General features: G+C 39.0%; 1 protein-coding gene across 2 annotated transcripts in view; it reads left to right on the top strand.

Annotated features, from left to right (window-relative positions):
* Window positions 1–1,230: 1,230 nt before the first annotated feature.
* Window positions 1,231–14,412, top strand: part of LOC121417283 (deleted in malignant brain tumors 1 protein-like) — a 35,246-nt gene continuing 22,064 nt past the window's right edge. For both annotated transcript variants that reach the window (XM_041610929.1, XM_041610928.1), the window contains exons 1-5: window positions 1,231–1,336; window positions 4,361–4,672; window positions 5,830–6,153; window positions 8,808–9,308; window positions 10,585–10,908. In XM_041610929.1, the coding sequence (XP_041466863.1) occupies window positions 1,252–1,336; window positions 4,361–4,672; window positions 5,830–6,153; window positions 8,808–9,308; window positions 10,585–10,908 (1,546 nt within the window). In that variant the 5' untranslated portion in view covers window positions 1,231–1,251. The remainder of the gene's footprint in view (window positions 1,337–4,360; window positions 4,673–5,829; window positions 6,154–8,807; window positions 9,309–10,584; window positions 10,909–14,412) is intronic.

Raw genomic sequence — 14,412 nt, 5'->3', positions numbered from 1 at the left:
TGAAACCGCACAGAAAACGTATCGTAGTTGCAATTAATTTTAGGTAGACCGTGATGTTAGGAGGTACGGTTGCTTAGACTCCCCCCCCCTTTTCGGGTGTGGGCATTGGCGGCGGAAGCCAAAAAATTTAGGGGGTGTTCCCCTGAAATTTTGGGATGGTCATCAAGTCATCAACCTAAATTTTAGGGGGGGGACAACACACGTTTCAGGAGGGGTCCACGTGAATTTCGGGGGGGGGGGCGCATAACAAAATTGACAAGCAAAAAAAAAAAAAAGGTTATCAAAAATTTTTTTTAGGGGGGGACACGTCCCCCCCCCTTCCGCCGCCTATGGGTGTGGGGGGGGCGTAGTAACCCGAGTAGTCCCATGGTCCTGGGAAGTGCGGGTGCTGAATCACCCCCAAGATTTTCCCTGGGGGTGCTGCGTTTATCATTTTCAATAGGCAGCACCCTATGAATTCTGATAGGTGTTAAAAATGAAGAAACGTAAGCAAAATGAACAATATTTTGTAGTGAAAACCTTTTTTTTCTTTTTTGCTTGTCAAATTTATATCAGCACCCGCACTTTAAAAAAATCATTCCGAGGGCCCTGATGCAGCCCCCCCCCCCCGAAATCTATTATCCAGAGAGAGGAAAGTTAAAAAAAGGTCGAGACTATATTATTAGAAATGCCTGATCATGAAAAATTGACACAATTTACAAACATTGTATTCACTGTATTTTCTAGTTCAAAGAGCGACCTCGTTTCACTGAACAGATGGAAAGGGAAAAGTAAACATTTTCGCAAAGTTCATCGTATTTCTTTTTATATAAACAAATTTCTGCTTTCGATTTATTTGTTGTTAATGATTATAAAAGTGGCCTAATAATGTTCATTACTCAGAAAAACGTGCATAATGAAACAAGTGCAAAGAACATGAAGAAAGTCAATATTACACGAAATCTTTAGCATTCCTTTAGAAATGATGTAAACGACTGTTTGAATAATTTATCGATGAAATTGTTAATAACTTTTCAGTACTAGTTTAACTGGCTCACACATTGACTAAATAAACACAGAACGTTGAAAACACTTAATGTCTGAACAATGTATGCAAGAAATAAACTAAGCAAACGAAATTTTGTTGATTGTTGGAAAGTAAACTGAGTTTCTCAGGAGGATTGTGAGGCCAAATTGTTATAAAAGTGTCGGAGAACCAGCAGCTAGGCATAAGCCACAGTTTCTGTATAGTTGAAACAAACTAAAGGAACAATGCTGGCGACACGGGCATCCCTGTGGGGCTCACTCCTCCTGATAATAGGAGCGACTATTTTGCAGATATCCGACGCTCAAAATGGTAAGTCATAACTTCCACGTAAATTGTGAGATAGCAATACATTTTTTATGTGATAGGAAAAAGAAGTACTGCATTTTTAAAGAAAAGTCTACGCAAGAGAATGAAGAAGAACATACGAAGGAGTGCACTTGATTATTCTTAAAATAAATGAAGAAATTTAGAAATCGAAGGATAAGAAATCAACTTATTCTCAAACTTTGCATGTTAAAGGAACTAACTTTTCTATGGCTCTGACTTTAGGTTTAGATTGATACACTAGGTATTTTCCGCCCCGCGAAGCAGAACGCGTTCATGAACGTAGAAAATATATTGTCAAATGTTCTTTAAGACAAAGAACAACCGAGCAATCTTTATCAATAATAGGTGAATCAGAAGAGCAGTTTCGTCCATGGACAGGACAAACGATCGACATATATTCGCATAAATAATTTTCTTTCGACAGTTCCGAAACGTAGGACGATACTTCTGTTCCGGTGGTGACACGACATTTGATCCTGCGACAATTGCTCCAGTATCAATATCTCAGAAAGCATAGGATTACAGTTAGGATTGTGATAGAGGTCCGTATTCTGAAGTCGGGTTTAACTTAAACTCAGGTTTAAAGTTGTGGTTTAAGTATGGAAGGCCAAAAGTATCAAAATTTCATCAAATTGTATGTTTCTTATGTTTACTGTGCTATTTCCTGATTCATCGATGATGAAGACAATCATTTATTTATACTTCCTACACAATTAGTAAATGATTTGAGAACCGACTGAGCTGAAGTATGATATCTTTACTGTTAGTGATTATGTGACAATTGGCTGTCCATACTTAAACCACAACTTTAAACCTGAGTTTAAGTTACACCCGACTTCAGAATACGGCCCAGAGTGTTTGGTTCAGATTATTGTCATGATTACGATTAGAGTTTATTTAGTTTTGGAGGTTAGGTTTTATGTTTCGCTTAATGTGTTGATTTTCCATCGGATAAAATGTCATGGAACCGTTCTGGTTCGTCAATGTTCGATAAAAATCTCCCAGCTATTCATTGTTATTAGACATACATTTTCAATACAATTACTGTGTTCGTGTACGGTTCTAGGTCGCGGTGCTAAAACTCCCTACACTGTTAAAAAAAAACTGATATAACAGAAAAAAGATTTTGCAGAAAGCAATAACAGAATCATTCTGTAAATCCATAAAACAGGAATTTTTCTGCAATTTAACAGAACAGGTCTGTTTAAAAAAGGGGAAAAGACTGTTATATTATAGGAAATTTGTAAGGTTCCATACACCAAAATACCAATTTCTTGTAATTTTACATGATGTAATTTAAGATTACGCAATCTGGTAAGATTACAGGTGTTCTCCATATGACTCTGCTGCATGAACTTCTTTTATTTTAAGGATAATTTTTCTAACAGTGTATTTTGTCACTTGGGCTTCACACACTATATGGTCTAATTGACATGTAGGCCCGTATACTGAATACGAGTCTAAATGTCATTTATACCAAGCTGTGGTTTAAGTACGGGGAGCCAATTGGGGAACAAATCTGACTGTCTCAGAATAATAACTGAAATATTTTCTTAATTGTTAAAGCAAGGGGAAAGAAATTAAAAAATAAGAAATATACAATATAGGCAGTTTTTTTAAGTTCTTGGCTCCCAATGATTTTGGCACAGAATTAGATCATGGTCTTAATCAAACCTGACTTCAGAATACGGGCCTTGGTAATTTAATTTTGATTAAGGATATACAGTCTATTTGGTATACCTCTACTTTGTCTGTATTGTTAGATGAAGTGCTTTCATTTGACAAAGTAAAACATAAAGATTAGACAAAGTAGTAATAGGATCAACTGGGCATTAGATTCATTGGATAATAGATCTAGGATCTTTTGAATTACAGAAAAAATCTGGCACTTTCGTGTTTGCCATTTCTTCAATGTTGAATGTAAATGGCGTAATTTTATTTGTAAGAGTTTTGTCTTGGCAAAGGATTTAAGGCACATGTCATACAAGCGGCATGCACCACAAAAAAGAAAAAAACCTTGTGTAAGCCTGTTACGCTAACAGGTTGTTTAAACCTTTTTTTTGTAATTGTTTAAACGTTTTAAACAACTTGATTAAAAAGTTTAAAGAGTGGTTTGAATGTTTAAACAGTAGTTGTTGGAGTGACGGGCTTAAACAAGGTGCTTGGAATTTCAAACAGCGTTTTTACAGTGCAGATCCATGATTTTTCCAAGGAGTGGGGGGGGGGACATACTTCTGTTTTTTTAACGGGATTTTTAAATTATACATTTGAATTGTGCCTCTCAAATGGGGCACGGACCGGCTGTGCCCCCCCCCCCTCCCCGTATTCGCCAGTGTTGTAGACCAAATTTGTTTAGCCCTTGTGAGGTAGCCAAACGGCGAGGTAGCCAAACAGACCAAACGAATAAATTGAATTAACCATGCAGGTTTTCAAAACTCTCGATAGATGGGAGATTATGTACCGTGACGCAGAACACTTGTAAGAACATACAAAATGTATTGTCATAACTATTTCCGATCATAAGAAAGAGGTCTGTCGAGAATGGTTGAATCAAACGGTGCCGTAGTTTAGTCAAGTATATTTGCAATCTCTCGTCAGCTTCGAAACTTAGGACGTAATTACTGCCGTTCTTGTTCACAAATTTTCGACAAAGACCTCACGGCTGCTTGATCATTGCCCTAACTAACGGGCATTTTCAATACATTTACTGTTCTGAAATTTGTTTTGCTTCACGGTGCCCCTTCTCTATGGCCAACGTAGCGATATACAATAAAAGTAGGGCCTATATACTGGCGCGGATCCAGGGGGGCACAGGGGGCACGTGCCTCCCCCCTTGAGAAGCAAAACTTCCCCCCGAAAAATTTGCCCCCTCTTTGGGAAAATCCTGTATTCCTGGATCCGCCCCTGCCTATATCGACCACTGATGAATAACGATGCATTCCGGAGGGGTTTGATACTCTATTCTGTCATTTCCTTTTTCATGAAATCTCCTTTCGTCAAATCAAGAAAACGTTCGGCTCGTTGGAGGTGAAAATGCCTACGAAGGTCGTATTGAGGTTCTACACGACGGCGCATGGGGAACGGTTTGTGACGACTCCTTCACAGATGTTGACGCACAGGTGGCTTGCCGCTCTCTTGGACTGACCGGGGGAGTCGCGCACTCGCAGGCACACTTCGGGCAAGGAAGTGGGCAGATTTTGATGGATAACCTAGCGTGCGATGGAACGGAGAACGCTCTTGACGAGTGTGGCCACAACGGATGGGGCTCACACAACTGTGGGCATCACGAAGACGCCGGCGTGGCATGCGAAGCACCGGGTTGTTAATATTATGTAAAGAAAGATTAAGATTTGTTAATGGTGATGATGGTGATGATGATGGTGGTGACGATGATGATGGTAATGATGATGATAATAATTATAATATTAATGATAACAATAATGATTAAAATGATAATGATAATAATTATGAGGAGGAGGAGAATAATAATATATATAATAATAATAACAATAATTACTATTATTACTATATTAATTTGGTGAGAATCAATCTTTTTGTCCAGTATAGTTATAGGGAACCCTAAAGGAAAAAAATAATAATAAAATTTTCATACTCACGGACCTTAACTGTTGTCATAAAGAAACTAAAACGCTTCCAATTAGGGAAAAAGCATAGAACCCCTTTTCTGATGATGATTGAAATACTAATGATAACCCCCCAACAAAAAAAATGATAATGATAATCACAATAATAGTACTAGTGACGTCATTTTACCCAAGCCGGGTAGCCACTTCAGGGGCCCATTGCATAAAGAGTTGCGTTTAAACGCAAGCCAAAAAATCAATCGCAAGTCCTATAATGCGCGCTGTTGATTGGTTGAAAATCAAGTAAATTCTTGCCCCAGTGGGCCTTGCTTACACTCTAAAAAAACAGAGAGTAAAAATTTACCCCAAATTGGGTAGAAAGGGAACATGCATATTTGCTGGGTAATTTTTTCCCCTCAATATTAAACAAAATTGGATGTTTGAATGGTCAATTTCAACGCAATATTGCGTAAAATTTACAAAATTTTTGGTATTTTTTCCAACAAACGCGCATGTTCCCATTTTAACCAATATTGAGTAAATTTAATATGCATTCAAAATCACTAGGGAGAACTGATCGGCTGTTGTCGAAATTTGATGGACTTGGACAGCAGATCGGAGGATTTGCACCGGACGAAAAAAAAACTTTCGATAAAAGCCTCTCAGCGCTTCATTGTGACTTGACTTGCATTTTCAAAAGAATTGATGCGTTGTAGAGAGTGGCTCCGTAGTAAATGCGAAAAGTGTTTTATCATGAATGGCAATATTGACAATACATTTTCTCCATACTTAATAATTCGTATTCGCTGTCATGGCTGTGGGAAAACTCCCTATTGTCATGTTACACTCTAAAAAATGAAAATGTTAACCTATCTTCTCGTTTAATTCCAGCTGAACCCGAACCTGACATTCGACTTGTTGGAGGCGCCAATGCTTTTGAAGGACGCGTAGAGATCAAACACAACGGAGTATGGGGAACGGTCTGTGATGACTCCTTTTATAACAGTGACGCCGAAGTGGTCTGCCGTTCGCTGGGACTGAGTGGTGGATCGGTCCGATGCTGTGCAACGTTCGGTCAAGGGACCGGGCCGATTTTGCTGGATGATGTAACATGCAGCGGATACTCTGAAGACTCGCTTGGTGATTGCGATCACAGGGGATGGGGAAGCCACAACTGCGGGCACAGCGAAGATGTGGGAGTCGTATGCGAACCAGGTAGGCCCCCCTATTTAAATCAAATTTTCAGGTTTGATTACAGATATTTGAGAATTGAATGGCGGTTCGCGGCGGTTTTCCAACCACCATGAGCAAATAAGAACTTACGCATAATTGACATGCTATCCTCGAGAGATTAGAGTGTGTATTTGTGTGTGCGTTTGTTATGTTAGGGAGTGTGGGTGAGAGTGTGGTTGTGCGCTCCGTGTGTTGAGGGTTAGGGTTTGTGGAATCAGGGGCGTCGATCCATTTTCCAGATTGGGGGGGAAATCATTAACGTTCCAAAGGCGCTCGATCGTACAAAACACACACCCTCACTCACACACACACACCCCCCCCCCCCACACACACACACACACATATATATATATATATATATATATATGTCTCATGAGACACAGACACGTATCTCACCAACAAATTAATGCGAGCGCATAGCGCGAGCTGATTTTTTTTTTTAGTATACTGACAGGAAAAGCGTGCCTGTTTAGGACTGTAGTAAGTCAAGAGGAGGATTCATATCTCACTACACAGATAGTACGAGTGCCGAGAGTGAGCTGAAATTTCTTTAGATTCTGACCTGAAAACCTGATATTCTAAGCGTTTTTGGTGCCAATGATTAAGATTTGTATCTAAAAGAATAATAGATGCGAGCGTGAAGGGCGAGCTGAAAATTTTGATATTTCGATCTGAAAAAATGACAGTTTAATGGACGTTTTTGATTAAGAACAAGATATATATCCAAGAAAAGGTGATTGCAAATCGAAGCAGGAGTTCTTTTGAGGCTTATCAGAAAACGGGACATTTACATTCACGTATTTAATCATAAGAAGTATGGGTTTTTGCTACAGAAATGATTCGAACGAGAAGCGCGAGCTGAAAATTCTTATATTCCAATCTGAAAAGCAGACATTTAAGCACGATTTTAAATAAAGAACGAGTTGTGTATCTCAATATCGCTTGCTGAACATTACAATCTTGATTTTTATGCATATCCGGAATTATTGGGGGAAGGGAACAAAATGATATGTTTGCCCCCCAATATTTTCATTGGTGGGGCGATCGCCCCCTGCCCCCCCCCCAGGATCGACGCCTCTGCAGAATTGATTTTGGACAGATATGTATCACTCAAATTATTAAGGTCTGGGACCGACCTTAATTACCGTCACCATATCCGATGGTGTGACCAGAGTTTCAACCACGACCCTCGATCTGTATCAATATGTAACTTCTCATAATTATGTAGTTCGGAAAACATGCAGGCGCACGCCAGAAAGCACAGTTAGATGCTGAAGCAACGTACAGGCATCGACGTCATTGCGGCGTCATCTTAGAGCACCGTGATGCAAAACGCTTTCAAGGAACGTAGAAAATCCTGTCAACTGCCCTCGTAACAAAGAGCAACCAAGAAGTCTTTGTCGAAAATCGGTGAATCAAAACAGCGGTTTCGTCCTGTTGTTATTGATTGGGTTTTGGGGGCGTTTCGTCCTTTACTCTATCTGGCTAAGCGACATATTTTAAATGTTTTCGACAGCTCCGAAACATAGGATGAAACAGCTTTTCCGGTTCGCCTAATTTCGACAATGACCTCCCAGGAATCAATTGTCATATGACGGCATTTTCAATAGGCCTAGATTTTCTATGTTCTTAAAAGCGTTATGCAACGCGGTGTGAAATGACTATGACAATGTCATTACTATCAGAAGAAGGGCGCTATCAAATTATGACGTCATACTCATCAGGTCTATTCTAGTACATGATGATTTTGGGAGGACAAACACGGGGTATTAAAAAAGAGCCTTGGTTTTTGACAATGGAACAATGACAGTGATAACGTGCTATATTAAAGAGGAGGCAAACATGACCAATAATGTGTGTGTATAGTCTCTCCTTGTTATAAATATCTAGTCTTAATATATAACTTTTAAGATAACTAGTAGTAATAGGGAGAATGAATCAGCCTATAATTTTATTTTTCTAGAAAAACTAAAATGTTTTGAGATGAAAAACAGGCCTACTTATTTCGCTACTTGGTAACTGTGATATGAATATATTCTGTTCTGAATTAGTGTGCTATCATTCAAGTGGGGCTATCTTTAAAGACTGAATTTTGAAGGGATACTCCAATCTTAATGTATTCATATCTAAATTAATAGAATGAAATTCACAGAGCAAAATGTTGAACATTTCATCAAAAGAAACAGAGTCTAGGTATGCCCCATGAAAATTGGTGGGCTGATGATGTCGCATTCACACTTTCCCTTTTCTTATGTTTTTGCATAAAATCATAATTGTTTCAGTTTTTCATAAATGTGTATATGTTGTGTCTTCATTATGATGAAAGAAGTTGCAGCAATAAATAACTAATGCACTTAATCAGTTATCAATCCATTCGTTTTAAGTCTATTTGGTAGAAAAATTTTGAATAAACATAATTTCATATAATAAAATACAGGCCTAGAGCTGTTTCACGGGAATATTGCATATATTTAAAATTCAATAACTTTATTTATCATCCGATTTTGATCAAATTTTCAAAATTTTGCTTCGTGAATTTTATATTCATTGAAATATAAATATTTGATTTAATTTAATTATTTCAACATTCCAATAACAAAAGTATATACAAGTGTAATAATATTTTTTATTCTCAGCAAATGATTATTCATCCTACGATTACTCATCCTACGATTATTCATCTGATTACTCATCCTACGATTATTCATCCTACGATTACTCATCCTACGACTATTCGTCCGATTACTCATCCTATGATTACTCATCCTACGATTATTCTTCCGACTACCCATCCTACGATTACTCATCCTACGATTACTCATCCTACGACTATTCGTCGGATTATTCATCCTATGATTATTCATCCTACGACTATTCGTCCGATTACTCATCCTATGATTATTCTTCCTACGATTACTCATCCTACGATTACTCATCCTACGATTACTCATCCTACGATTACTCATCCTATGATTATTCATCCTACGATTATTCGTCATACGATTATTCATCGTATGATTATTCATCCTATGATTACTCATCCTACGATTACTCATCCTACGATTACTCATCCTACGATTACTCATCCTACGACTACTCATCCTACGATTACTCATCCTACGATTATTCATCGTACGGTAAGAATGTCACAACATTTTCAGGACCTAATGAACCACCCCCATTTTTTTCAAGCCCCCCCCCCTGGAAATTTCGTTGTTACGCTATTATGCATATCACTATGTAGCTAGCTTCTTTTACCAAATAAACAAAGTTTCACTAACCTTTTTGGGAGGGGTTTGTGCCTTCATTTGGTCGTGCTTTTTTTTTTGGGGGGGGGATCACCCGGTTTTGCGAATAAAGGCCTGGGGGGTGTTTCATGAAAGGAATTGTCGGACGTTTTATCCGACAGTTACCACAGGAACGGTGCCTCTCAACCAATCAAAATCATGGAAAGATTTCAGATCTGACAAATTGACGGATGAATATATTGATGAAATGCTCCCCAGGTCACACCGCCCGAGCGTTGTTTGAGCGGTCGTGGAGCGGTAGGGAGAGAGGGTCGAATCTCGCTCACAAAATTGGGGAAAAACCGAAAAAAAAATCGAAATCGAAAATGGTGAACGGTAGCGAGCGGTAAAGATTTTTTTCTCTCCGCTCCACGACCGCTCCAACAATGCTCGCGCTGTGTGACCAGGCCTTAAGACTCTCTTTTTTTCGAATTATTCTTAATGAAAATCACCTTTAATTTTGGAGTGAACACTTTTTTTTCATTTTTATTTATTTATCAAATCCAAGCCATGGCGTGTTTTCTTTCCTTCAACAATAAATTAACCCACATTGTGCCGAAGTGAATGGGAATGTGGTGGGAATTTGTTCCTTGAAACGCGGCGCGCGTAACAGCTGCTCTACTGTAGAACGCTTAGAGACTTCTGAAAAAGTAAGTACACTGGCGGATCCAGGGGGGGCACAGCCGGCCTTTGTAACCCTTTAACAGTGGAGACCTTTGTTTCGTGGAGGAAGCCAGTTCGCAGTTCCTCTCTGCGCATGATCAGAGAAAGGTCATTTGTACTAAATTGACATGATGGTTTAAAATCTAATGAGATAAGCACAAACTTTGATGTCTTGATTATTCATGTATTCTTTTGAATTGTGAAACTTTTGTAAGTTGGCGGACCTGGACAACATCGGATTTCTAGCCTCTGGACAACGACATATCTGCAGTGGTTCGTCCGGTGCAAACATTCGGATGATCAGCTGTCCAAGCCCACCAACTTTCGACAAATCCCCCTTAGCTCTCTATATTGATTTTATTGCATTTTTAAAGGAATCGATGCGTTATAGAGGGTTTCCCGTAGTAAATGCGAAAAACACCTTTTCACTTATCTGAGAGACAATCTTCTTATTTCATTCCAGCTGAACCCGAACCTGACATTCGACTTGTTGGAGGCGCCAATGCTTTTGAAGGACGCGTAGAGATCAAACACAACGGAGTATGGGGAACGGTCTGTGATGACTCCTTTTATGACAGTGACGCCGAAGTGGTCTGCCGTTCGCTGGGACTGAGTGGTGGATCGGTCCGTTGCTGTGCAACGTTCGGTCAAGGGACCGGGCCGATTTGGCTGGATGATGTAACATGCAGCGGATACTCTGAAGACTCGCTTGGTGATTGCTATCACAGGGGATGGGGAAGCCACAACTGCGGGCACAGCGAAGATGTGGGAGTCGTATGCGAACCAGGTAGCCCCCCCCCCCTATTTAAATCAAATTTTCAGGTTTAATTACAGATCTTTGAGAATTGAATGGCGGTTCGCGGCGGTTTTCCAACCACCATGAGCAAATAAGAACTTACGCATAATTGACATGCTATCCTCGAGAGATTAGAGAGTGTGTATTTGTGTGTGCGTCATGTGGGTGATGTGGTTGGGTGTGTGTGTGTGTGTGTGTTGACTGTGGATGAGGGTAAGGGTTGTGGAATTGATTTTGGATAGATATGTATCACTCAAATTATTTTGGTCTGGGACCGACCTAACCGTTACCATATCCGATCATAGCGTGACCAGGGTTTCAACCAAGACCCTCGATCTGTATCAATATGTAGCTTTCCATAATTATATAGCTTGGAACACATGCAAGCGCACGCCAGAAAGCACAGTTAGATGCTGAAGCAACGTACATGCATCGACGTCATTACAGCGTCATCTTAGAGCACCGTGACGCAAAACGCTTTCAAGAACTTAGAAAATCCTGTCAACTGCCTAACGATTTGGCAGATATGACTGGTCGCCATTAGTTTTCAACAAACAACATCTCAACAAAGAGCAACCAAGAAGTCTTTGTCGAAAATTGGTGAACCAAAACAGCGGTTTCGTCCTGTTGCTGTTATTGATTGGGCTTAGGGGCGATTTGTCCTTTGCTCTTGTTGGCAAAACGACATATTTTAAATATTTTCGACAGCTACGAAACTTAGGATGAAACTGCTTTTCCTATTCACCTATTTACGACAATGACCTCCCAGAAATCAATTGTCATATGACGGCATTTTCAATAGGCCTAGATTTTCTATGTTCTTGAAAGCATGGTGTAACGCAGTATGTAATGACAATGACAGTGATAGTGTCATTGCCATCAAAAGGAGGGCGCTATCAAATTATGACGTAATATTCATCAGGTCTATTCTAGTACATGTATGATGATTTTGGGAGGAGAAACACGGGTCTTGGTTTGTGACAATGGAACAATGACGTTGAAAGCACGCTATATTGATGTAAAGAGGGAGTCAACATGACCAACAGCGTGTGTAGTCTCTCGTTATTATAAATAGATATACGAGACTACTAGTAGTGATAAAGATAATTAATTAGCCTTAAAATTTTTTATCTTCCCGGAGAAACTAGATTGTTTTGAGAAAAAAGGGCCTACTTATTTTGTCATTTGGTAATTGTGATATGAATATATTTAAGAGTGAAGTAGTGTGCTATCATTCAAGTGGGCCTATCTTTGAAGACTAGACTGCTTAGAAAGTTGCATTGTGGGAAAAGAACGTAGTCAGATATGAGCAGTTATGGAATGGAGGTGTGATGTTCAGGCAGCAAAATTGTTTGCTATTTAGCAGGGGAAAATAAATTTGCTTGCTCGTGAATTCTAAAGGGATACTCCAGGCTAAACATATTAATATCTAACTATAGAGTAAAATTCGCAGAGCGAAATGCTCAACATTTCATCAAAATTGGATAACAAATAATGATAATAATACATATCAGTTATAAGGCGCTTACTACTGGTGTTTCTAAACGCTGTTTATGGTTTGTACTTTGGTTTAAAACAAGTGGCAGGGGATAATGATACAGGTAATACAACTATTCTAATAATCAAAAATTAAAACTGGTGCGCACCTCCAATTGACCGACCCACAACTTTGAATCATCTCTTAAACAGGTAGGTTTTGAGTAGGGTTTCGAACTGATTCACAGACTTGGCATTATGAATGTAAGATAGTAGCTTATTCCAAATTGAAGGGGCAATTGAAGAAAAAGCGCGGTCACCATATTTTGTAGAGGTTCGAGGTCCAAGAGTTAACTGCATTGTAGACGATGAACGAAGAGGTCTTGAGGAGGTACTAGAACGTAAGGAAATGAGATCTGTAAGATATTTTGGGGCTTGGCCATCGAGAATTTTGGAGGTGAGAAGGAGAACTTTGAAAGGGATACGGTGATGTATGGGGAGCCATAGAAGAGAACGCAGAATTGGATTTATGTGCTCGGATTTTCTACTGAGAGAGACTAATCTAGCGGCAGAGTTTTGAACCCGTTGTAGTGGAACAAGGTATGTATGAGGGAGGTTAGAAAATATTGAGTTACAGTAATCTAGGTGACAGGAAACAAATGCATGTGTTAGTTTAGCAGTTGTGGGTCGGTCAAGTAATTTCCTAATCCTTCCAATTTAAAAAAATACCATATGACGCAGACCTGCAAATTTGCTTGATATGATCTTGAAGTGTAAGATCGTTGTCAATCATTACACCAACGTCGCGTACACACTCACTGCCCTTTAGGGAAACATTATCAGTAGATAAGTCCGGGAATGGAGTAGTATTTCTGAATTTTGAGGATATGCGTATAATCTCAGATTTTCGTTCATGAAGGCAGAGTTTGTATTCAGATACCAAATCTTAATGTCTTCAGCAAGGCAGCTATGGAGCTTTTGCGCTGCTTCAGCCTTCGCATTCGCTCTGAGAGTAACATGATTTTGTGTGTCATCAGCGTACATTACGTGCTGAACACCTTGGTGAGAATCTATGAGTTTGGACAGTGGACTGGTATAAATGAATAAAAAGTAGTGGACCGACTACGGAACCCTGCGGAACGCCAAAAATTAAGGGGAATGTTTCAGAAACCGTATCATTAATAATTACTTGTTGGGACCGACCATGAATATATGAGCGGATCCATTCCAAGACAGTTCCCGTGATGGAGAATACCTTTTCAAGGCGATTTAACAGAATTATTGAATTTAAAGGAAACCAAAACCCAAGAAGAGAAGTAATCTTATTGGAAAGAGTAAAATGAATGGAACAATTAAAAAAAGTTTCATCAAAATCGGTTATGAAATTAGCAAGTTATGGGAGTTTGAAAACTCTTGTTTTACTTTCTATGGGCATCCTCAAATTGGCAAACGTGCTTCAAAATGGCTGATTTTGTGGACAACTCTCCATTTGTTTTATACACATATTTTCAGATTTTACTCGTTATCTTTCAAATTGCATCTTGCCTCCTTCTGGGCACAACATATGTAATGGGAAAATATAATCCACACCATATATGTCAAGGTCAGGAGGAGATAATGTGAAATATGTAAAATAAAGGGGAAAATCTGAAAATATGTGTACAAAACAAATGGAGAGTTGTCCACAAAATCAGCCATTTTGAAGCATGTTTGCCAATTTGAGGATCCACATAATAAGTACAACAAGACTTTTAAATCGTCCATAACTTGCTTATTTCATAACCGATTTTGATGAAACTTTTTTTTAATTGTTCTTCTCATTTTACTCTTTCCAGTAAGATTGCTTCCCTTCTTGGGTTTTGGTTTCCTTTAAAGATTTGCATTATTCCGGTGAAACAGTTCAAGGCATGCCTTCATGAATATTTATTAGTTGGGCTGATGATGTCACGTTCACATTTTCCCTTTTCTTATGTTATTGCATAAAATCATGATTGTTTCATTTTTTCAAAAATGTGTATA

The sequence above is a fragment of the Lytechinus variegatus genome, chromosome 6, assembly GCF_018143015.1.
Source record: "Lytechinus variegatus isolate NC3 chromosome 6, Lvar_3.0, whole genome shotgun sequence".
NCBI lineage: Eukaryota > Metazoa > Echinodermata > Echinoidea > Temnopleuroida > Toxopneustidae > Lytechinus > Lytechinus variegatus.
The sequence above is the reverse complement of the archived record's forward strand: the minus strand, read 5'-3'. Positions and strand labels throughout refer to the sequence as shown.